Source organism: Vigna angularis, chromosome 1 (assembly GCF_016808095.1).
Source record: "Vigna angularis cultivar LongXiaoDou No.4 chromosome 1, ASM1680809v1, whole genome shotgun sequence".
In the NCBI taxonomy this organism is placed as follows: Eukaryota; Viridiplantae; Streptophyta; class Magnoliopsida; order Fabales; family Fabaceae; genus Vigna; species Vigna angularis.
The window spans coordinates 16678134-16702958 of record NC_068970.1 but is presented as its reverse complement, the minus strand read 5'-3'; the positions used below and the strand labels follow the sequence as shown (position 1 = coordinate 16702958).

Here is a 24825-nt window from a genome sequence, read left to right as displayed (position 1 = left end):
CACCTTACATTATTTTATTTATCAATCTTTGAGCTTGTGAAGGAAATATTTATTTCTCAGCACAGTAAAATTAAACCCAAAAATTAATACCCTTTGGTTCCTGCTATTTCCACCGTCATTTTTCTTTTTTCACCCCTACTACTCTCTTTCTCCTTCTCCGTAAGCCCCACAAATCAATTTACAGATATTTATTGTTGATACTTCCTGGATTACTCGATATTATTATTATATATTACAAATTAATGATTGCATATCTTAATTTAATAGCAATGATAAGAAAATGATATTATACATTTAATCCTGAGTTTATCTTTGTTCAACCAAAATGTTTTTAATCTTTATAAGCCTGTAAGCGCTACAATAGCAAGTAAAGAATATAACGAAGTGAATGCGTAATATTAGAAATTACTTTCTAAAATACAATAGATGCCCTAAGTAAATACGACACTTTTAAATAAATATCGGTAGGGTTTAGATATGTGAAAATATTGGTACGGAATGTTATCACATGTTCCGCAGCCCATGTTTTTCACATGAAGGGATGAAGTGTGTGGAATGACCAAAATAGTGTTGCAGAAAAGTTAAAAGCTAAAATGCTCCAAATCACCATGAACAGATAACTATTCTGTACTCTTGCATTTATGTCTATGATGTTTTTCCTATTGATCCTTTAACAGAAAATTAGTAGGTTTAAACCCTCCCTTGGTCCTCAAGTTTGTATGGAAATCTCATTTGGGTCCTCAAGTTTTCATCTGTCTCAATTGGATCATATTTTTTGTAAAAATGAGCACATTGTACCATAACCGTTAAGTGGTGTGAGACGACGTTAAATTGATGTGAGCTGGATTTTTTCATTTACTGACGTGGCATTGTGCACTAAAATTGAGTGTTTGATGTGTTTTATCCAGGTAGCCTACGTGGTGATTTGAAAGGCCACGTGATGATGTTTTGACTAGAACCAGATCTTCTCCTCCCTCTCCCTCTGCTTCCTTCCCCATTGTTGCTCCATCGGCGCCACCCACCATCTATAACACAATCACAGACAAAAAAAATGACATTCTTCTTCATTCAGTTGCAAATACACATCCCAAAACCCCTACAGCAGTTAATAAAGAAAGCATACACATAAGAAAAATCACCCAAACAGAAAAAAAAAACTCCACCATTTACAATAGAACAACTGAAACTCTCAACCATTTCGAAATTCCACACAATCCATCTGCAAAACACGTAGCATAATGCATCCGCACAACCAACCCAACCGAAACACGAAAATCCCCCAATTCAAAAACAATGCTCACAGTTTAGCACATCAAAAACGAGAATTGGAAACTCGCAACCAATCAAAATCCGCAAAATAGTGAGAGAAAGAACCCTAATTGAAAGTGTGTAAAACTCCACTAGAGAAAGGAGATGGGGTTTCATCCTAATTATTCAATTAGGATTTCAAATTTAATTAATAAAATTAATTCCTAAAAGAAACCTTATCCAGATCAATTTTCTTTCCCAAATAATTGGGATTTGCCTCAAGGGATGAAAAGTGACGACATAAATACTGATATGCTTCCTGGAATTGTCCTAACACAAGAAAAACCCTCTCATCCTAGTTGCAAAAAAGCGACAATGTCCATGTAGGCTCCACGTTCAACCCTGTTCATTTTATTCATATAAATTCTATAAATAATAATTTACTGTTAATTAACTGATTTTATTATCACATTTAACACCATATTAAAAGATCAGTTACTCAGATGTAAAATGCTGGCCAGTAACAGTAATTAAAAGATAGCGTATCCATGGCTACCTTAACAATAATCCTACGTTGAAATCTCCATTTTGGGGTTGTCCCTTAATTGGGAGATGGGGCTTTCTCGGATGCTCGCCTGATTCATTTTGGAGGAGGAGCTTGCTTTTGATAAGGCGTAGATACCAGCCATTGCTTTCCACCGATGCAAACAGGTTTTTCACTCACAAGATGCAGTCTCTGGTCTTCCAGAAAGGGGAAAAATCTCTGACGCTCAAGAAAGGAGATACAAAATCTAAGCCCTAGTAAATTATTTCTCACGCCGCCACGAGCCACCGTAAATGCCATTTGGTTGAGCCATCGCGAGCACTTTCCTTGCCCCAAATAAAAGATCAAAACGAAGAAGAAGAGAACGACCAAAGGTTGCCATGTCATAATCTCTCAAATTAAATAAAAATTCCACGTAATAAAATATTTTGACATCAGCGTATTAATTATGTAACACGTCAGCACTAACTAACGCCGTTTGTTACAATTTAACGGTTATGGTACAATGTGCTCATTTTTACAAAAGATATGATTCAATTGAAACACATGAAAACTTGAGGACCCAAATGAGATTTCCATACAAACTTGAGGACCAAGGGAGGGTTTAAACCAAATTAGTAACACTGAAATTGAATCCTACATTTTGTTATCTATTTTTTTTTTTAATTTTTAGATTTAACTAGTAATTTTTTAATGTAAAGTAGAAAAGTAATTGAAAACCATTACTAGTTAATTCCGTATATGACATCTTTCACAACTCACGTGCATCCTCTACCAACCACTGCTAGCCACACAATAGTAAAAGGGGAGGAAAAGCTTGAATTCATGTAAAATATAAACGGTGTTTATATAAATTAGGTAATTCTTGTCAAATTATGATAATGAAAGAAGAAAGAGCCAACCTTTTTAGCAAATGGGTCCCTTTTTCAATATGCAGACTAATAATAGTACCAAAAGTATGCCTAGTAGTGTACAATGAAGTAGGTACTATAAAAGTACCACTAATTTTCTCATTAAATGGATTAAGATGTCATTTCATTATTTAAATTTAAGTGATAATCATTAAAAATGGTAAATTTAAATGAAAACATATATTTATTTACTGTATTTGGGTTTAAATAAAACAATTTTGTTTTTAAAATTTGACTTTATTCATTTCAAAATTTTGGAGAAAAGGAATAGATGAAGAAACCAAAATGTGCCTCCTACCTTCTTCCACCAACAAACTAGTTCATAATTATCAATCCCTATTTCACTGCATTCCCTCTGTTAATGCCTCACAATGATATCAACGACTGATTGTCTTTGTCAAAAGGGAACAATAAGTAAAATTGAAGAACAAATAAGGGATGTGCGACTTAGGATAAATCGATTCAGATTTGGTAAAAATCAGAAGAAATGGAAGAAGATCTAAGCATGTTTGAAAGTGGTGTACTCAACTTTATTCACGACGCGTACCCATCATCCTCTTCATCATTATTAAGCATCCCACAGACCCCCACCCCTCATAGAAAATCACTTTATGCCCCCAAAAGTACCACATTCATATCCCAGTCACAAGGTTATGCTGATCACGTATTTACAACCACAAGTTTTAAAGAGAGCATCAATGGAAGCGTGGCAAATTCTGCACCGCCCAAGTTGCCTATCGGGTGTTCACCACTGCATTAAAGCACCTGACTTTTTCTCTTCATTTATTACCTGTTACCTTGTTTTGGCATGTGGCTTTGGATAGGAACAAACAAAGTCTACTTGTTGGTTTTCATCACGGAATCTGTAACCAGACAGCGGAATAGGAGAGACCTAAAATTGGTTGGTGAGGTGGTGATGGGACCAAATAAGGTAAAACAAAATAGTCCCAACAACAACTCTTTGTTGGAACCTCATTACACTTAGGAAAACAAAAATAATTGCTACAGGGTGTTATTGATCAGGTGGACCACCTTTTGGTTGGTCACCATCAGAACAACTCTTGGTGCATGCATTAATGTCACTCTCAATTTCAACCCTTGCTGCTCCTAGGAGGGATGCTGCAAATGCCTTGTCTTGATAACTCAGTCAACACACTGTCTGTGGAAGGGGGTTTCAGGCCCAAAGGCAAGGGTAGCCATGGTTTGCTTACTGCCTCTTTCACAACCTTGTCAACAACCTCCTCTGCCTGCATGCATGCATCGTAACACACTACATGGTGAGAGGTCACAGCCACTTTCTTTCGACTTCACTCAGTTACTAACACTCAATGAATTTCCAACCTACTTCTACACGTCACCATGCTATTTCATGCAATTCGAAACTCAGCAAGTGAAAAACACTAAAGTTTCCTCATTTTCATTTTCAGATGTTATTTTAGTTCAGTTATGATTTTATCTCAACATGGACTTCCTGAGACCCAATTAGAAAGCATTTATATGAGTGACTGGCTAATGGTTACCATGATCAATTAGAAAAAAAAAAAAAACTGAAAGTGTTGCATACCGGATAATTCTCTAAGGAACTTTGTGGCATGGTAAAAGTGTGACCTGTTGCATCAGCATTGAGCAACGCAGGCATATTCTGAGGTTTGATGAAAAATATATTAATAGTATCACAGATAAATAACTAGCAAAAATGAATCGCACATAGAGACATTAATCATTAACATGCAAAATACTATAGATACTAGGTTAATATCTTCATTGTTATGCTGAAACTCACCTTAGAGTAGGGAAAAGGAGCTTGAGGAGGTGGTACTGGTAACACTGGACAGCCCCATGCATCTGCATGCATCTGAAAGATCAAGTAACCACAGGTAAAACTACATTCATAACCGCAATATCTACATCTCCCAAGCCTGAGAGCTATAACATGAAAAACATCATATCATTATCCTTGAGTTCTGTAAAAAAAAAAAAAGAAATTACCCCTGGAAACGGTTTCCAGTGCCAATGTTCAGCAGTAGGCTGCCACAAGGGATAACCAGGAGTGCTCCACATATGCATGCCAGCCGTTTGAGTGCTAGGTTGTCCCCACTTAGGATATATAGGAGCCATAGTATGGGTGTGATTAGAATGATATGGAGGAAAGGCCATGATTGGTCTTTGAACACAATAGCTCCTTTCTCTTTGATTCAACCATTTCCGATCTTCTTCCTTGGGAAAGATTTGTCTCCTATGCATTCTGTACTTCTGTTTATTTAAAAACTTGTTTAAGTATTGCAGATAAGAAATTGATCAACCATAAGCTGTAATGCACATAATGACCTGAAGATGGCTTGCCACATTATGCCTTGTCAAGCCCTCCACTTTCATTAATTCTAATATTCTTGAAGGAATGGCTTGATCAATGCTTAGTTGCTCAACTGCCTTCACAAATTTTTTGTGCAGCTCAGGCGTCCAGTCTACCTGAGACCAAAACAAATACCAAAATTGTAACTCGGTGGAAAGACTACTTCCTAGATTTCCTATCATAGATTAGTTAAGTTTGACAATTCCATTATCAGTTCACAGTTGATTATAACTTCATGATTATGAATATGGAATGGAACCATGTCCGAGATTTCTTGATCAACTCCAGGAATGCAGACACAATAAATGGAAACATTGACAGATTAAACAGAAGTTTGGAAAAATTTTCCCAAATGTGTTACATAGTCACTGTAATTTTCAAGAAAACAGCAGCATGTACAAGTGGATTAGAGGAACAAAAACATCCTAAGAAGAATGAATAGTAATAAAGCAACTTACTTTCATCTTCTTTCGTCTTGGCTTTATCTCGCATGAATCACTAAGAACGCCTACTTTATTTGCAGATTTTGTATTTTTGTCAGGGTTGCTTAGAACCTTTCTTTTTTGTGTATGTAGAGAGGCAATACTCTCAAACTTGGAAGCGTCAACTAAATTCACTTCCTCCCTAGGTAAAGTCATATCAGATTTTCCTTTCTTGAGGAGTACTTTCAGTTTCAGCAATATTGTCACATGTAGTTTCGACAGATTTAGATTCTCCATCATGTTCCCCACTTTCTTTTTCTGTGGAGCAATTAGTCTGCTCTTGGCAATCACCATCGTCTAACAATCTTGTCCCATGCATCAATTGTGGGGTTGAAGGAGCTGGATATTTATCATTTCCAGGAGACAGTACATCATCATTATCAGTAAACCTGGATACTTTCTCTATATCAATGGACACTCTACTTTCATGTTGTTCATTGTCTGTTGGGAGCTGCAACATAGTCACTAGAGATTCCTTGACAGGTTTAAGCGATTCACACAGGATACTTGTCCCAGAACTGAATGCCTGATTGAGTTCAATCACATGAGAAATTATTATTCTCATATTAAGATAATAGTAAATACCATGGTAGTATCAATACAACATCACAGACCTTGTGAACCACATGCTGCCAGATATTTCTGAGTTTGTCCTCAGAGAGTGGTTTGCTGAGGAACTCAACTGCACCAAGCTTAAAAAAAATGGAGCTGAGTCAAGAAGCTTGCATTAACAATCAGAACCAAAGGAAAACGTACTTGTCTAGTGAGTTAAAGATCATATTTTTGCACAAAATATTTAACAGACAATCCAAATAAGTTATCAGTAATTTTGTCAATAATTAGAGATGAATCAAATGATTGAATTGACTAACTACAATAAAGAAAAAAAGCCTAACATTGAAATATAAGATTGCAGTTAGCTTAGCTCAAATAATATGGCTTAATAAGATATTTAAGCATAAACAATGAGGATAAGCTTACCGCTATGCACTTCATCATGGTGTTCAGGCAATGGTTGTTAGAAGTCACTACATGAGAAGTTGGAAATATCACTGGTAAGAAAGATTAAAATGAGCAGAATACAGCTTTGAAGCAAACTTTTCCCCATATTTTCCGTGCAATGTTCTCTTTTAGATCATTCACAAATTCAGTTGATAAAAAAAATACTAAAAAATGACAAGTTGCAGGTATGAAAACAACAGCATGCAATGCATTACAAGCTCTCCCAAATTGGACTTCAAAGGAATATTGATGTTTATTTCCTTATCTGCAACTGGTTTTGGTTCAGCATTCAAACGAGATAATTGATTTGAAAAGACCATTATTATAGACCAAAGATTTATAGTTTTAAAGAACAGACAGAGGTTAAACTAGCAAATTCATTTTGGTCTCTATACTTACTAATTGTTGGCAAGTCCTTGGCATTCTCAAGAAATTTGAAACCTCCCTGGCTACTGCTCGAACTCACCTGCAATTAGGATGAATGCATTCAGTTAAAAATTATATCATCAAAGTTGTAACAATCATAAGATTCAGATTTAGAACTTTAACAAAGATACAAGAATTCTTATGATAGAAAGGAAAAATATATAAGACGACTAAAGTCATCCCTAGTGATTAGACTTTAAAAACTTTCAACTTATACCAATGAAAGAAGTATATTTTATTAAATTTGGCAGCAACAAAGACCTTCATTTTCTAATTTTAAATTTTGCAATTACGGCATAATGATTTTTCATTATATAGAAAATGAAAATCCATTACCTCTACTATGGCAATGTGGAAGCTTTCAGGTCTACTTGAGATTGCTGACAAGGCTTCATTCTCATCACAGAATGTAGAAACTGTACAGAAACTCGAAATTTACTAAACAAATGAACAGAGAAAACAAGCAATGTACAAGAAATGGCAGAGATGCGGAAGACAAGGAGCAGATAGTAAAAGAACCATGCGACTTCAGTAAAAATCAAATTATACTTGGGCTGATCCTCAAGACATAAGATATAATTTCAGTTAAACTTGTTTCATGAGGCCTGTTTTTTACTAATAAATCCATGTCTAGGCAACTGAAAGGACCGTCAATGTGCAAAATTAGTGTAGACTTGATAGTTCAGACACAAATAATTTACCATTTTTTATACTTCAGATCTTTACAATTTAGCCTGTATTATTCAGATTACTGACAAATTTAAGTTTTGAAAACACTTACAGTTTTAGAGTAAATAAAAACTTTAGCAGCTTCGTAAGATGCAAAGAAATCCCATATGTGAAAACACCGAGCATGCAAAATAAGGAGGAAGGTATTGTTTCAAATTTTCAAGGCTCCAAAGGGCAACTAAATTTTGTCAAAATTTCTAGGCTCCACAGAGAAACTAAAATCTGAGACCACAATTATACCAATTGACCATATACGAATTGTAAAGCAATGAGGCTTTACAAGATGCTATCGGATAGAAAGATGGGGACCGACTTACCCACTATGGGCCATACGTGGGAATTGTTAGATGAAGATAAAGAAGTGAGCCATGCCATAACAAAAAGAAGGAATCCAAAAAGTCTTACCATTATAGTCCATGGCTTCAAGCTTTGCCCTTATCTCGGCAGCAGAAATGCTGTCTTCCTCAAGAAGAAGAACCTTGAGTCCTTTGGGAAAATCTTTCCATTCTTGTAAATCATTGGCAGTGAAAACCATAGCTGGCTTGGCATCGTTTCTCAGTCTCCCACGGAAAGTAAAAGATTAATACCGCTTATCGAAGTCCAATTCCTTCAGCACAACCATGAGATCACAAGCTTGATTCAGTTGGCCAGGCTTCAGCATAAGACTTCATAAATTTAAAAACTAAACAAGAAAAAAAACTCCATTACATACTCAATTTTGTTCAAATGGTAAACAGCTCCTAAATAGCCGACAGAAAATGCAGAACACTTCCATGAGACCTAAAAATCCCGAAACAAGGTTCAGATCAAAACTGTCGTACCCTTCGATCATCAGTGAAACAGCTGGAAGATCACAAAAAACAGAATCCCACCAATTTTTTCAGGAAGAATTTTCTACGAAAACCAGAATCAAAGACTCTCCATTTGCATCCCAAATATCTCATTGCTGATTCCGCTTTCACAGAACAGCAAACAGACAAATATGTCATCCCAGAAATCAAGATCCCGTGAAGACCAAAAAAAAAAAAAAAACTCAGCTACCACTTGACAGCAAAACAAAAGAAGAAGACTTTACACCAAAAGACGGGTCAGGCAAGCTATTCATATCCGTAAGTCCAATAAACAAGCTGAAGGCTCAAAAGGGTAGACATGCATGCACATATTTTAATTGAAAATGTACAAAATTCAAAGAAGCAACAAAGGTGAAGACTTGGACTTGATCCGAGAGAGAATTGGCATGCAAACAAAAAAAAGCATATAAAGAAGAGAAAAAAAGAAAGGTGTTCCTTGTGAAGCGATTTTCATTACCTCGGCATAAAAGAAAATGATTGTTCAGTTTCTTTGCTTAAGCTTTGTTCTTTCTTTCTCCTCTTATTGCATTGTTAATAAACAGACGGGGAAGATGTAAAGAATGGAAGTTAAGGGAAGAGGAAAGTTAAGTGGTGGCTTTGGATGGTGGTTCCTGTGACCACTGAGCAGTTGCCATCAGCGGTTACGGACCACAAGTAAGGCTCTCAGAAACCTTTCTGCTACTTCTTCAAAGGTTAATATTCCAACACTACCCTTCTTCTGGGGATACCGGCAACTTCACCCATCAACCAAGAAGAAATGGTTGCAGGAAAACACCCTCAACTACTTATTAAGGGAATAGTTTCTAATTGGCGTTGGACTTTTAGAGGTTTAAACCATTTTTATGATGAAGTAACATAACTTCATAAGGTGTCTCTTCCTCATCAGTGCCATTAATGGACTTCTTTTTATACTATTTATTATCCATTTATTTCTCTAGAAAATAGTTTATGAATTTATAGTCGTTGGGTGCCCAATCATGGTGCATTGATATTATCCGATGGAATAATCTTCCACTAAGCAAGTAGGTAAATATTTCTTGTACAAGTAAAAAAAGGTTTGCAAAGTTAAAAGGCAATGCAGTGCATTAAAAGAGAAAGGTAATACAAATTTTAAAACTTAACACTCAAAAAGGAGTTCAAAGGAACATGTTTTTACTTCTTATTTTTAGTAAGAAATTTTGTTTAAAGTCTCGCATTTTAAAAATTAAATTAAAATTATTTGTATACATATTTTTCTACTAATGGTAAAATATAACTAAATTCTAAAACGATAGCTTACACATAACTGAGTCCTGACGATATTATTTTAATAAATTTGAAATAAAAAATTTACAAAGTTCTAAAATAATTCTAGATAAATTTATCACTATATTATGTAATAATTTAATAAATATTTAATCTAATCCATTATTTATTTAAGTTATATATATATATATATATATATATATATATATATATTAGAATAATTATCTTGAATAAAATATTTTCAAATATATTTTGTTGGAAAGAGCTCTATGAACTATTTTTACTCCCATTGACAAAAAGTATATGTTTTTGATTTTTTTTATGGGTTAAATATGTTTTTGTCTCTTAATTTTTAGTAAAAATTGGAATTAGTCATTCTTCAAAAACTTTAGTCTAATTTAGTCCCCACAACTTTAAAAATGTGTGAATTTAGTCATTTTAACTAAATTTTGTTAGGTTTATTTGATGTTTCAAGTGCGTTTCATGATAGCATTTGAGTTGTTTATACCGTTTGACACATTTTTGCTTCAATGTTAATTGAGAAATGCGTTTGAAACGTCAAATAAAGTTAACAAAAATTGGTTAAAAGGACTAAATTCATACATTTCTAAAGTTTGAGAACTAAATTAGTCCAAAGTTTTAAAGAGAGACTAATTCCAATTTTCACTGAAAATTAAGGGATCAAAAACATATTTAACCTTTTTTTTATTTATAGTTTAGTCTTGTTACAAATTATTAATATATCACAATATAAATTATTTATTACAAACTTAACATATAGTTTAGATTTAATATATAGATTTTGTCATTATTATATTTAGTTCTATTTAATTTCATTTTACAATTTTTATAAATTTAGGATAAATAGTTACATCAAGGGATTAAGTATTAACATAATTTTATCCTTTTAGTACAATAAGAAAATTATTTCATTAATTTTATTTAAACTCTTTTAATAAATAAAATAATTTAACACATATTTAATAATTAAAAAATATATTAAAAACCAATTTAAAAATAAACTAATAGAATTAATAATTAAAAGTGTAATTCTTTTTATTATACTAAAAACAAAATATATACCATACGTTTAATTTGACCCCTTTCAAAGGATATTTTTAGTTATCTACTTTTTCCTAATTTTTCCCCTAGAGCTCATGTCTCTCATTCCAACCCAACCCTATCAGAACTTTAACAACAGCATCAATACCAGAAGTGGTGACAACAGGGGGATGGGATCAAGAAAGGATGAAGTAGACCTCAACCACAACAAACCAAACGGAATTCAGAGCCTTCGAAGTTGTACACATGCTAAAAGCCGCATCTTCAAGGTTGGGCTTAGGGCGAAAAAAAATTCACATATTACAAAAAGAATACAAATTTTAAATAAAATTATTATGGATAGTCTGAATTTTGAAAATAAAAAATAGATATATAGTGAATAAGAATATTGACAGAAATTAACTCAGTGAGTACGTTTTTTTTTCTTTAAAAAAAATAGAGATATGTAAAAAAAGTGAAATGAAATTGAAAAAAAAAATATAAGATAGACAAAATAAATTATTAAATTTATATTTTTTTATGGTGAAATAATTATCTATTAAAATTTTAAATATAATGTTTACACAGTTAAGTATTATTTATCAGAAAGTTTAAGTATATAAAACTAATATTTAATTTATGCAATGGATAAACTAAATTATTAATAAAAATAAAATATAGGTAACGCATTATCTTGTATATTTTCACGTGATTAAAAATTGTTTCAATTATGAAGGAAACACATATTTGAAGAGGGACAACCAACTCAAGTGGGTGGGTGAAGTTTGGTTAAATATTTAGTAAGGATAGATTGAGTTTGAGAAAATATTTTGATATCCTAAGAAAGGTTAAGAAATGTATTTTTAAGTCTAATTAAATCTATAAAATTAATTTAGTGAAAGTAGATTTTAATAAGTGGTCCAATAGTACGTGAAACAATATAATGAATCAACCACAAATATCACAAGATAGATTCTAATAATATTTTTGATATCATATTGAGAAGTGGATTTTAAGTCTATTTCAACCCTACAAAAACAACTTATAACATAAGATTTGTACTAATTTATATATTATAAATTATGTTATCTTTAGTTAATGTAAGACTTCCAACAACTCAAATAATTTTAAGAGACAACATATTAACATACTCAATATATTTAAGTTAAGGTGAAAGTTAAAAAAATAATTCGTAATCAATAATAATTAAGTTAAAGAAATATAAACTTATCCAAATAAGATCTAATAATTTAGCAAATTTTTCATATTTTTCAATTGAGAGGTTGACTTATTATTTATTTAGATAAAAAAACATCATATTTTTTACTAAAATACTCTCAGGACATTACATAATTTCAATGATATAAAGTAGATTCTAATTTATTGTTAATAGCATAACTCTCAACGTGTTTTTTACAACCTAAAATGGTTCACGAACTTCATTCAAACCATCATATTTTACTTTTTATTGAGTTGTGTGAGATATTCATTTTTGAATGATCAAATTAACACTAAAGTTGAGAATGGTTATTTTAAGAACTTCAAAAGTGTTTTCCTTTAACTCCATTAGCTCCAAATTTCCTTTTTATAACACACACACACACAATCGAATGCATGTTTAAAGGAGATATATTTAAGAAATATTATCTTTCCATGTATAATATAGTTCATCTTTAACATATATGACCACATTAAATATGAAGGTCCTAATCAGAAACTTTATATTTAATGTAATTATTCTTTTAAAATTCAAAGTATTGTTACTTTAAAATTCCTTAGCCAGAATTTTGCTCACCCAGCCAAATGCATTATAACACATCAAGTGAATTTTGGCGTATCCAACAAAAATTTCGTTCACTCAATTAATGATCTCTAAAAGAGTTTTTAGACAGTTTGGCTAAACAAAAATATGGCTCACCAAACTATTCCAAACATTAGAAAAGGCTCACTCTATAATCAATCCTCTTTGACCTCTTAAGTTTTTAAAAAAACTAATTTCGCCTAGCAAGATTTTAGCTTTCCCAATTAATTAAAATACTAAGTTTCACATTTAAAGTCTTGTTCAACCAATAATGCTCTCTAAATTTGAAATAAACAAATTTTGGCCAACAAGAAGATGACTTGTTCAACAAGTTTGTATATTTTAAAAAAAATGCAACTTATATATTATATTGTCTATTTTTGCTTTTCTACATTTCTAATCATTTCTTCTACTAAAGGTGATATATTTATTTCTAGTCCGAATTTGACTAAATGATACATCAAACTTAATTCATTACTGTATCAAACTAAAGCATTTAGTTCAAAGATTATATTTTTATACTTCAAAAACCAACATAAATCAACGTCAATTCTAGCCAATCAAATCAAATGTGGTAACCACATCACATTTATAATCAAACCATCTAACTTATAATGAAATAATTAGTTTCCTTTACCTATACTAAGTTTTTAAAAAACTTTCATTCTCATAATATAATATGCAATAATAGGAATACATCAAAAAATTCTAAACAAATAGATATTAATCTCAAACCTTATTGAATTATATCTCACAAAACATCTATTGCAAAATCTCAAAAAATTGACTGAAAAAAAAAACTTACTATGATCAGATAAAATTATTACACTTTACTCTAGAGTCTCTAAGGTGGACTTTGATCTTAAAAAAATTTAATAAACCTCTCAAAATCTTAGAAAAAAAAAACAGAAAAAAAAAACTAGTTAAAAAATGATAATCTTTATAAAATAAAAATTGAATATTTAATTTTATTTATTTATAACTCAATATTTAATAATAAAGTATTCAAACTTCACTAAAAATAATCACTTCTAATCTTAATTATTTTTTAAATCCTTACAACCATTTTAAAGAATTCAATAAAGTATTATTTATTGTTAAAAAATATTAATAATCTATATTGATACTATATTCAGCACTTCCACTTAAACTAATACCAGAACTATTGTATGCTTTTTATTCATATATATATATATATATATATATATATATATATATATATATATATATATATATATATATATATATATATATATATATAAAGAAATATATTGTAAAGTATTCGGATACGCATCTCTACGTATGCTTTTAAATGATTGAATCTTTACGTGTAATACACAATTATGACTAAACTTACAAAATATTAATTAAATGCATAGTCATATCATTAGTATATGAGTAATTAATACATATTAAGTCCATTAAACAACTCTTCAATAAAAATATATATAAAGATAAACTATTTTCGGAGAATTAACATTGTTGAAACTTATAAACTTATCGTGATTATGATGTTTAGTTTGTTTAATAATTTAAGCTCTCCAATATGTTCTATACGATGATATGTTCTTTGAAGATACTTATTTACATATTTTATAGAGTATTGAGAACTCTTTAATTTCAATTTAACATAAATTTTCTATTAACTTTTAATATATGATATTTTCATCTATTCAACTTAATGTATTAATAAAATTTAAAATTCAATTGAATAATATAACTTCATATTTACACAAAATAACAATTATTCGGTAGTACTTCTTTGATTAGTAATTACATAATACAAATTCTTTAAAAGGTTTAAACCCTTTAGTTGTCACTATTTATGTAGGGTTTTCCCATTTTAATTCCTTCTTTTTAAAATCTCCAATTGAGTCTTTATAAGTGTTAATTTGAATCAATTGAGTCCATGCCGTTAAATTTAGTTAACGTAATTAAGTTTTTATACAGGTAGGAGGATGACGTGTTAATTTCTTTAAACGTGGCATATTTATAGTTGAAACGTGGCATTTGGTCATCTTCTTCTCCTTTTTACATCTTCTTGCCATTCCCAATCCCAATCTTCTTCTCCATTCTCAATCCCAATCTTCTTCTCCATTCTTAGCACTCTCTGTAAATAGGTACGCTCCCCTTCTAAAGCTACCAATCCAATAATCTCCTTTCTTTAACTTCAATTACGCTTTTTATTTTTCGCGCAGGCGTTAGGTTTTCATTTCCTCTGTTCTGTTTAATTTTTCTTCTTGGTCACTGTCGAGGACAACAATAATGGAGCGGTTTGTTCGGCTTCGCCGCCAGAAGAAAACCAGAATCGAACCGGCCACCATGCAATTGAAAATGGACCTGCGTGCGAAGCTGTCCCCTCTCGGCTGTAAGCAGAAATCAGAGTCCATAAACGTTTCGAGAATCGTCGACGTGTCATTGGAGCATCGCGTCCCAGTGCAGTTCACGGTGCGGCACGACTCGCCCGAGTCGCGGCATTGGCTCAATAGAATCGCGCGGAAGTCTTGGCGGAATGCGCGTCGAGGGGTGTCGGCGAAGCAGAAGAGTGCATTGTGGAAGATGATCAAAACAGGTTCCACGATCTGGTTGACCCTGCACCTATGATTCAATAATTGGTTGTGGAAGATGACTTCAGTGACGAACTGGTCGGTCCAGTGCCACGCCGGGAGGAGATCCTCAGGAACGATTCCGGGCAGCGCGACAACGTTCAGGCCGAATCCGTTGTTAGAGAGGGAGTTGCAGCGGGAGCCCCAGGGGTTGAGGTTCAGCAATAAAGAGGAGTTGTTTCCTGATTTCCCGATTTCGGTGAAGGGATTTGCATCCCATGTGATTGCGATAATGAAAAAATCTTGGTGGCTATGTGTTGCTCTGGTAGTGTGAGAAGCTCGAGGTGGCTGCTCGCGATTTGCAGGTCAGCGAAGATGATGGCTCACGATAAAGGAGGAGTTGCTCTGCCACGGTGGTTGAAAGATGAGCGAAGTAGCAATTTAGGGTTTCTGGTGCAAAGAGATTTGGGACTTTCTGTGTTTCAGGTTTTGCAGGTTTCGAGGAAGTTTTCGCAATAAAGGAGATGAAGCAAGGTTTTGCAGGTTGTGAGGAAGTGTTTTGCAGGTTGTGAGGAAATGTTTTGCAGGTTGCGAGGAAGTGTTTCGCGATGAAGCGAGGAAGTGTTTCACAAGCACATTACTCTCACATCAACATGCCACGTTTCAAAAAAATTGACACATCAACCTTCCATCTGTGTAAAAACTTAACTCCGTTAACTAAATTTAACGGCAGAAACTCAATTGATTCAAATTAGCACTTATAAGGACTCAATTAGGAATTATAAAAAAAAGATTAAAATGGAAAAACCCCACATAAATAAGAACAACTAAATAGTTTAAACCATTTTAAAACAACTAAATGGTTTAAACCTCTTTAAAATAATATTACTAACGGTATCGTGGGATTACAACTCAGCTATTAAAAACACTTTACACAAGCAAAACATATTAAACTAAATTGATAATTTTGTAGAAGAAAGAAATTTCGAAAAGAAAATAAACCAAATACTAGCAAAGAGTGTTACGGAATCAACTTTTCACAGCAGAACAGTGATTTGATAAGCCAACACGTAAGGAGGGTACATTTGTCCTGACGCAGGTTATGAATAATAGAGTTAAATATCTTATCTTAATTTTAAATAAAGTACACGATCAATCATTTTCACCTAAAATTAAGGTTATGCTATAATTATACATTAGTAAAATAAACTAATAAAAAATAAATTATATGTAAGAATAATTAATAAAATAAACTCTATTCAATTTAAAATATGAATTTTTTAAATAATAGTTTTTGAGATTTAGAGCAGGAAAAAACAAAACAAAAATAACTCATTTAACTTAATTCAAAAAGTCAAAGAGATGCATTGACGTTCATTAGATTTGCCATCTACTTTCTAAATATATGTATGTAAGAAAATTAAACATAACTAAGAAATAATATTAAGCATTTAATTGTAGGTAATCATTTTTTTCAATTAACTTATTATTCGCATCTTTTAAAATCTGTTGAAATTATTTTTAATTTAATTTTTAAAAATTACTATAAAATAATAAAATAGTGAATATTAAATATGTAATCTAAACCAAATGTTAGTTTTTAGTGAGTGAAATTGAATTTATACATTTTCTTTTCCAAACCTTTTAAACCAATTTTATATCTTTTATATGTTAATTTTTTTTTCTAAATTTTACTATTAAGTCAATCTTATAACTCATAATTTTTCAACTTTCTAATGATATATAAATCAATTTTTTTCTTACTTATGATGACTAAAAATACTGTTTACATTGGTGGAGCTTCTCAATGTTATAAGAGAATTTTGACCTTTCTAAATATATAAAAAAATATTTTAATTTTAGTATATTTTAAGAACGTGATATTTCTAAAGTTTTATTTATTTATTTTAACATCTCAAAATATTTACTAAAAATCCATCATCGTTTACATTTTACTTTATTTATGGAATAATAAATATATTTAACAAATATTCCAGCAATACTCTTTGAAGATTACTCAAAGTTCAAAACGCTTGATAATGTTAACGCATGGGGAGAAGGTTAGCATGTACATTAATATTCTTTCTTCAAGAAACATTGAATTCTTACAATTATTTTTTCATTAATCAAACTCTATGTATCAATATTTAGACTGATAATATAATTGTATATGTAAAGAACATAGTAATACATAATAGTACATCTTCTTGTAAATTATTATTTACATAAGGTAAAAGAATACATTATTTTTCTAATAAAATCCATGCACAACAAAGCTAGTAAAAATATGTACATTATTTAAACTTCCAATCATTAGATCAATTTTAATGATTTACAAGTTTACATGACTGTTATTTTAAAAAATTAACAAATATTATAGATGGTGAGCTATAAACTCCAAATGATTTAAGCGACTACATTAAATTGTAACACACGAAATACGAAGTGAAGTAACATGTTGTCGTAGAAATAAAAAGTGTTCCCCTTGCACAAGTCATCATTAATTGGTGATGTACATAGGTGGTGAATACAAGGGAGTTCGAAACTTAATAAGTTGCAACCACATCAGCAGATTAATTGCATGCTATGCGCTTGAGTGTTTTTGTTCAATTCATTCATTGTCTTCTTTGGATGATAGAAGCTGCAACCAAATCCAATCTCCACATATTCGATTGCATAATTCACCTACTTTATCACATGTGACTCTAACATCAAACACAAATATTATTATCTTCCATTGATCAAATGGTATATTCTAACATCAAAATATGACAAATGATAAAAAAATATATGTAGAAAAAAATTATCTTAAATTTAAATTACATTAATCTATATAAAAATAAATATCAAGTTCACGTTCGAATAGAGAACATTAATACAAAAACATTTATTTACTCAAGTTTATATACAAATCCTCATATCTTTGTTCAAAATTCAATAAATTTATAACTATAACCTTTAAAAACCTTCATAATTAGTTAATGTTAGATTATATAATTCTTTGTATAATGTATAAATCTGACATTATATTTATATTTAATGAAGTATATATAATATTGAAGTTAAGTTGTTGTCTCCTACCACTAACACATTCATCATATATTCATAGGTGTTCTTGCTTATTATCACGTGGTTGTTTGTAACATCCCAATATCTCACGCCGGATAATTCATAATTTATATATTGTAACATTACATTTACGGTAATATCCCGTAATCTCACACTTATAAATTCATAATTAATATATGTCTACACATGTTTTAAACTCAGATTTCAACTATAAACTCATAAATATAATTCGAATTCTTCTAACTTATTCTTCTGTCTCTCTCTTCATTGGCATTGGATCAGACGACAATCCTTCGTCTGCTCCCGTATAACGAATTATACGATCATCGCACATACCCAAACACAAAACAAACACAAACAAGTAGGGTGAGTTAACATGCAACAAATCATTTAAAACATGTATAATTACCTTGATATAAACATCATATAATAATTATGTTCGACACCCTCATACCACAATTCCTATTAGACACTCGTCTCACAATACCCAATAGACACCACAATACCCAATAGACACTCATCCGGATGATACGTTGATGAGCGGTCACGGGAGGTTATGCACTTGGAATGACTTCTACTTCTTCTTACAAATACACTTCCAAAATACTTCATACCATTCACAAGGTTAGTCCCCTCACTATGTCCAAAACCGGCACATAGACCAGGACCTCCTGCTCCTCTCACCACATAATTCATCCCTCTCTACTTGAGACTGGATTATTATTAGAGTATCAGGATAGCCTCCAACTACGGGACCCTCAACATCAACATATACACAAATACCATAATATTACTGAATCTCTCCACGAGACTTATACCATACTCATATTCCTCAACTCACATTATACCCCTACAAAATCTCCCTATATCACTTATATCATGTTTAGATGCATAAATTCAATTGCAATATAATAAAATGCAATTATCACAATTATAATTCATAATTCCATATCTACCACAAAAACATGAATTCATCAAACATTTCCATTCCAACAAGATATATTGCACAATATTTTAACAATACAAAATCTGTTAAATAGGATTTAAGTTAAAAACTTGTCGAGTAGACTTCCAGGAAAGAGAGGTGCGTCACAATGGACAACTTAAGTACCAAGTCTTTCCTTAGCCAAAGTGTTCCTCAACTAGTTTTTAACAAATTTCTTATTTACAGATTCAAAACAATAACATATAATATTAACACCGAATTTCAATATAGATAAACATACAGTAAGCATTAACAATATTCATACAGAATTTCAATATATGAATAGTAATAAAACAATACTAAGTTATAATATAAAAGCATAGAAATACTAAATCATAATATAAAAGCACAGAAAAGTTAGCTCCCCTACCTCTATTCCAGACTTAATCTCCTGCTCCGAATTTGTTTCCCCCGAAACCCTTCAGAACCTCTACTCTTCTTGCAACTAAAAATTTTTCCTAACTCTTTCTTCTCTATTTCTCAAGCTCTCACTTGATTTCTCTTCTCTTGGTGCAAAATAACCTTCCCTCCTATGGCTATTTATAGGTAAAAAAAAAATTTACTATTCATTAATATTTTAATATTATTTATTATTTTAATATTATTTAAAAATAATATTTCAATCATTTTCTCACCAAATTTGATCCTAATTTCTACCTACTACTTTCTTCCATGCTAAGAAATCTTAATGCTGAAAATTTATTTTTACTATTTACTATTTACTATTTACTATTTACTTTTTACTATTCAATTTAAAAAAATTTACTAAATAAGTTACCAAAAATTTGAACCTCTCCTTCTAAAATTACTATAATTTTATATCCAAAATTTACAATTTTCTATCCATTAAAATTATTATTAATAATAAAATACTAAAATTTACTACTATATATATATATATCTTTTTTTTTTCATGAATCTTACATTCTCCCCAACAACAAAAATTTTCGTCCCCGAAAATTCTATACTTCAAGAAAATAGTTGAGGATATAATTGCTTCATCTCTTCTTCTAGTTCCCATGTAGAGTCACCTGTCCTCTTATCCCAAACTACCCTGACTAAATTAATAGTTTTTCCTCTAAGTTCCTTTGTTTTAGTATCTTCTATACAAACAGGTTGTACTTCTACTGAGAGGTCCTCTCGGATTTGAATCTCCTCTATTTCTATAATGTGAGAAGGGTCAGGTACATACTTTCTTAGTTGGGAGACATGAAAAACTGAATGAAGATTGGCCAATTGAGGGGGTAGCGCAATCTCGTAAGCGACTAGCCCAATTCGTCTCAAAATTTGGTATGGACCAATGAACTTAGGAGAAAGTTTCCTGGAGCGAAGTGCTCTTCCAACACCCGTGGTTGAAGTTACTCGCAGAAAAACATGGTCCCCAGCCGCAAACTCTAATGGTCTCCTCCTTTGATCTGCATACGATTTTTGTCTACTCTGAGAAGCCTTCATTCTTTCCCGTATCAATTTTACTTTGTTGGTGGTTTGTTGTAGTAGCTCAGGTCCTATTAAAACTGATTCACCATCTTGATACCAGCATAACGGAGTTTGACATCGTGTGCCATACAGAGCCTCATAAGGTGCCATACCTATACTTGCTTGGAAACTGTTGTTATAGGTAAATTCCACAAGAGGAAGTATTTCATCCCAACTACCAAGATGATCTAATACACAAGTTCTCAACAGATCTTCTAATGACTGGATAGTCCTTTCAGATTGTCCATCAGTTTGGGGATGATATGCGGAACTCATTCGTAATTTACTGCCCATAGCTTCCTGTAAGGTTTGCCAGAATCTAGAAGTAAATCTTGGGTCTCTGTCTGACACAATGCTAGAAGGTATACCGTGCAATCTCACTATTTCCTTTATGTACAATTGTGCCAGCTTAGTCATTGACATTCTCAGATTTATTGCCAAGAAGTGGGCACTTTTTGTCAATCGATCAATGATGACCCAGATGGCATCATTACCCTTCATTGTTCGTGGTAAATGGGTAACAAAATCCATAGCAATGCTATCCCATTTCCACTCTGGTATGTCTAATTGTTGTAGCATTCCTCCAGGCCTTTGGTGTTCCACTTTTGCCTTTTGGCAAGTCAAACAAGCTGCTACAAATTGTGCTACTTCCTTCTTCATTCCTGGCCACCAAAAGGACTCCTTAAGATCTTGATACATTTTAGTCATGCCGGGATGCATGCTAAAACGACTCTTGTGTCCTTCTTCAAGGATTAATCTTTTTATCTCTGCATTGTCTGGTACAAATATTCTACTTCTAAATTTTAATACTCCATCAGGTCCTAACCTAAACTCTTTAGTTGATTCTGTTTTGATCATTTCTGCTATCTCTTTCAGGTTAGGATCCACCAATTGTTTCTCTTTGATTAAAGTTAGAAAGTCGCTAGATATAGTCAAATTACTACATCTAATGAAATCTACTTCATATTCCATATGTAGCTTCAGATCTCTGAATTTCTCCACCAATTCCAATTCTTTGATCATCATATGAGAAACATGTACCATCTTCCTACTCAAAGCATCAGCTACTACATTCGCCTTTCCGGGATGGTACAAAAGTTCGAAGTCATAATCCTTTAAAAACTCCATCCACCGCCTTTGCCTCATATTTAGCTCTTTTTGGTCAAATAGGTACTTCAAACTTTTGTGATCGCTAAATACTTGAAATTGGACACCATAAAGATAGTGTCGCCAAATCTTCAGAGAAAATACCACTGCTGCCAATTCTAGATCATGAGTAGGATAATTCTTCTCATGAACCTTTAATTGTCTTGAAGCATAAGCCACCACCTTCCTTTCTTGCATAAGCACACATCCTAACCCCTGGTGTGAAGCATCACAATAAATCTCAAAAGACTTACTTGGATTTGGGATAATCAATATTGGTGCACTTGTCAACCTGTGCTTTAATTCCAGGAAGCTTTTCTCACACTTATCCGTCCAAACAAACGGTTGATCTTTGCGAGTTAGCTGTGTTAAAGGCGCTACTATTTTAGAAAAACCTTCTATAAATTTTCTATAGTATCCAGCTAAACCCACAAAGCTTCGTATTTTCGTCGTAGTCTTTGGTCTCTCCCACCGTAGCACTGCTTCCACCTTGGTTGGATCCACTGCTATGCCTTGAGCTGATATAACATGTCCCAAGAATTGCACCTCATGTATCCAGAATTCACACTTTGACAACTTTGCATATAGTTTCTTTTCTCTCAAGATCTCAAGCACAATTCTTAGGTGCCTCTCATGTTCTTCTCTACTTTTGGAATAAATAAGTATGTCATCTATAAAGACTACGACAAACTTATCTAAAAAGGGTTGAAAGATTCTGTTCATGTAATCCATGAACAAAGCTGGAGCATTAGTTACCCCGAATGGCATAACTACATACTCGTAATGCCCGTATCTTGATCTAAAAGCAGTCTTCTGTACATCTTCAGCTTTAACCAAAATTTGATGATATCCAGACCTTAGATCTATCTTTGAAAATACTTGAGCTTCATGCAACTGATCCATCAAATCGTCAATCCTAGGCAAAGGATACTTGTTCTTAATGGTTAGCTTGTTCAACTGCCTGTAGTCAACACACAATCTAAAGCTACCATCTTTCTTCTTCACTAGCAGTACCGGTGCTCCCCATGGTGATACGCTTGGTCGGATGAATTGTTTTTCCAATAGCTCTTCAATTTGCTTCTTCAGCTCTGCCAACTCTGCTGGGGCCATTCGATATGGAGATATCGATACGGGTCCAGCTCCAGGTATTAAATCGATGGAAAATTCTACTTCTCGTTGAGGTGGCAATCCTGGTATTTCTTCTGGGAATACATCACTAAACTCATTAACTATGGGAATATCAAGATTTTGTTTATCTTTCTCAATTTCCACATGAGTCAAGATAATGAAACACAGAGATCCATCTTTTACTTCCTTCAACACTTGTTGTAATGACAACAACTCCGCTTCTTCAGGATCAGGGAAAATTAACTCCTTCTTGTTACAGTCTATAAGGATACGATTGGTAGATAACCAATCCATTCCTAGGATTACATCTAAACCTTGTAGAGGTAAAGATATAAGATGTACTTTGAACCTACGTCCTTCTACAATGATTGGACATTGAGGACACATCCTTGATGTTTTTATCAATTTAGAGGCCGGTGTAGATACTATAAGATCATACTGCAGCTCTTTTACAGGTAGGTTCAACTCTTGAATAAGAGTTTCAGACAAAAAGAAGTGTGTCGCTCCAGAATCAAACAATACATTCAAGTCTCTACCAGCTATATTACAACATCCAATGATGAGAGTACCTGATTTGGCAGCTTCTGCTCCCGTTAAGGCATAGACTCTCCCAGTCGCTTGTGGTTTATTGTCAGTCCTTCCCTGTTGAGGCGGTTGTTGAGGTTGAGTTGTTCCTCTTCTGTTAGAGAGACAATCTCTAGCAAAATGTCCTTCAGCTCCGCAAAGAAAACACTTGTTGCGCAGATTAACTTGTGGACAGACGCTTTTCAGATGAGGTCCTCCGCAGACGAAACATTGGATTATTCTCTGTTGGTGTTGTTGCTGATGAGGATTCCTCTGAGGTTGTGGTCTGTCATAAGGTCGATTCCTTACATGTCGTTCAACTCGTGATCCAGATGGTCCTCCTACCCTTGGTAACTTCTGAACTTCAATCTCACTTATTAACCTTTCCACAGCTTTGGCATGTTCTACTAAAGCAGCAAACTCCTTAATAGCTAAAGGATTCACAGCTAGTTGAATGTTTGCTCTCAATCCATTTTTGAATTTCCTGCACCTCCATTCTTCATTTGACGGTTGGGTGTAGAAACGAACCAAGTGTTTGAACCTGTCTGCATATTCAGCTACGGATTTGTTGCCTTGCACCAGCTGCAAGAACTCCACCTCTTTCAAATGTCTCACACTGTCCGGAAAGTACTCAGCATAAAATTTACTCTTAAAAATTTCCCAAGTTATAATCTCACCACTTTCCTCTAATACCAGCTTTGTGTTGTTCCACCAGTGTGCTGCTTCCCCAGATAGCTGATACTCAGAGTATGCCAACCTAGTTTCGGGTGGACACCTCTTTGCTTCAAAAATCTTTTCCAAGTTCCTTATCCAGAGATCAGCTTCATCCGGACTCGTTTTCCCATTAAAAATAGCTGGACGATGTTGCAGAAAATTTTCTAAGGTCCATTCCTGAACTCTCTGAGGTTGAGCTTCCACATGGGTGCCATTCTCGGCTAGTTGTCTTAAGGTTTCCGCATGTTGTCTTTGGCTTGCTTCAGAATTTAGTCTGGCCGCTTCTAACTGTTGTAGGGCCGTTGTGTGCTGTTGCATTAAAGCAGCTCTCTGTTGTTGAAGAGCGGATGCGATAGATTCTAAAGCCCTTGCAAGGCTAGGTACCTCAGGGGTTTCACGATTGGGTTGTCTACGAGCCATTTCTCTCTGTTCATACAGAGAATTATTGTTATCATAATTTATAATATGAGTTTGTAGGATTAATCCACAACTCTTAGGTCGTCTTAAGGACGAACCGCTCTGATACCATTAATGTAACATCCCAATATCTCACGCCGGATAATT

The 24825-nt window shown here is 33.0% G+C and overlaps 1 protein-coding gene across 1 annotated transcript; it reads right to left on the bottom strand.

Annotated features, from left to right (window-relative positions):
- Positions 1-3123: 3123 nt before the first annotated feature.
- LOC108319020 (two-component response regulator-like APRR2) lies at positions 3124-9438 on the bottom strand. The gene is given in 14 exon segments (XM_017550019.2): positions 3124-3950; positions 4268-4345; positions 4487-4558; positions 4693-4956; positions 5032-5172; positions 5515-5700; positions 5702-6064; positions 6153-6230; positions 6520-6566; positions 6940-7006; positions 7303-7382; positions 8101-8302; positions 8408-8475; positions 9004-9438. Coding segments are annotated over 12 exon segments (1662 nt in total). The 5' UTR covers positions 8231-8302; positions 8408-8475; positions 9004-9438; the 3' UTR covers positions 3124-3794.
- Positions 9439-24825: the final 15387 nt, after the last annotated feature.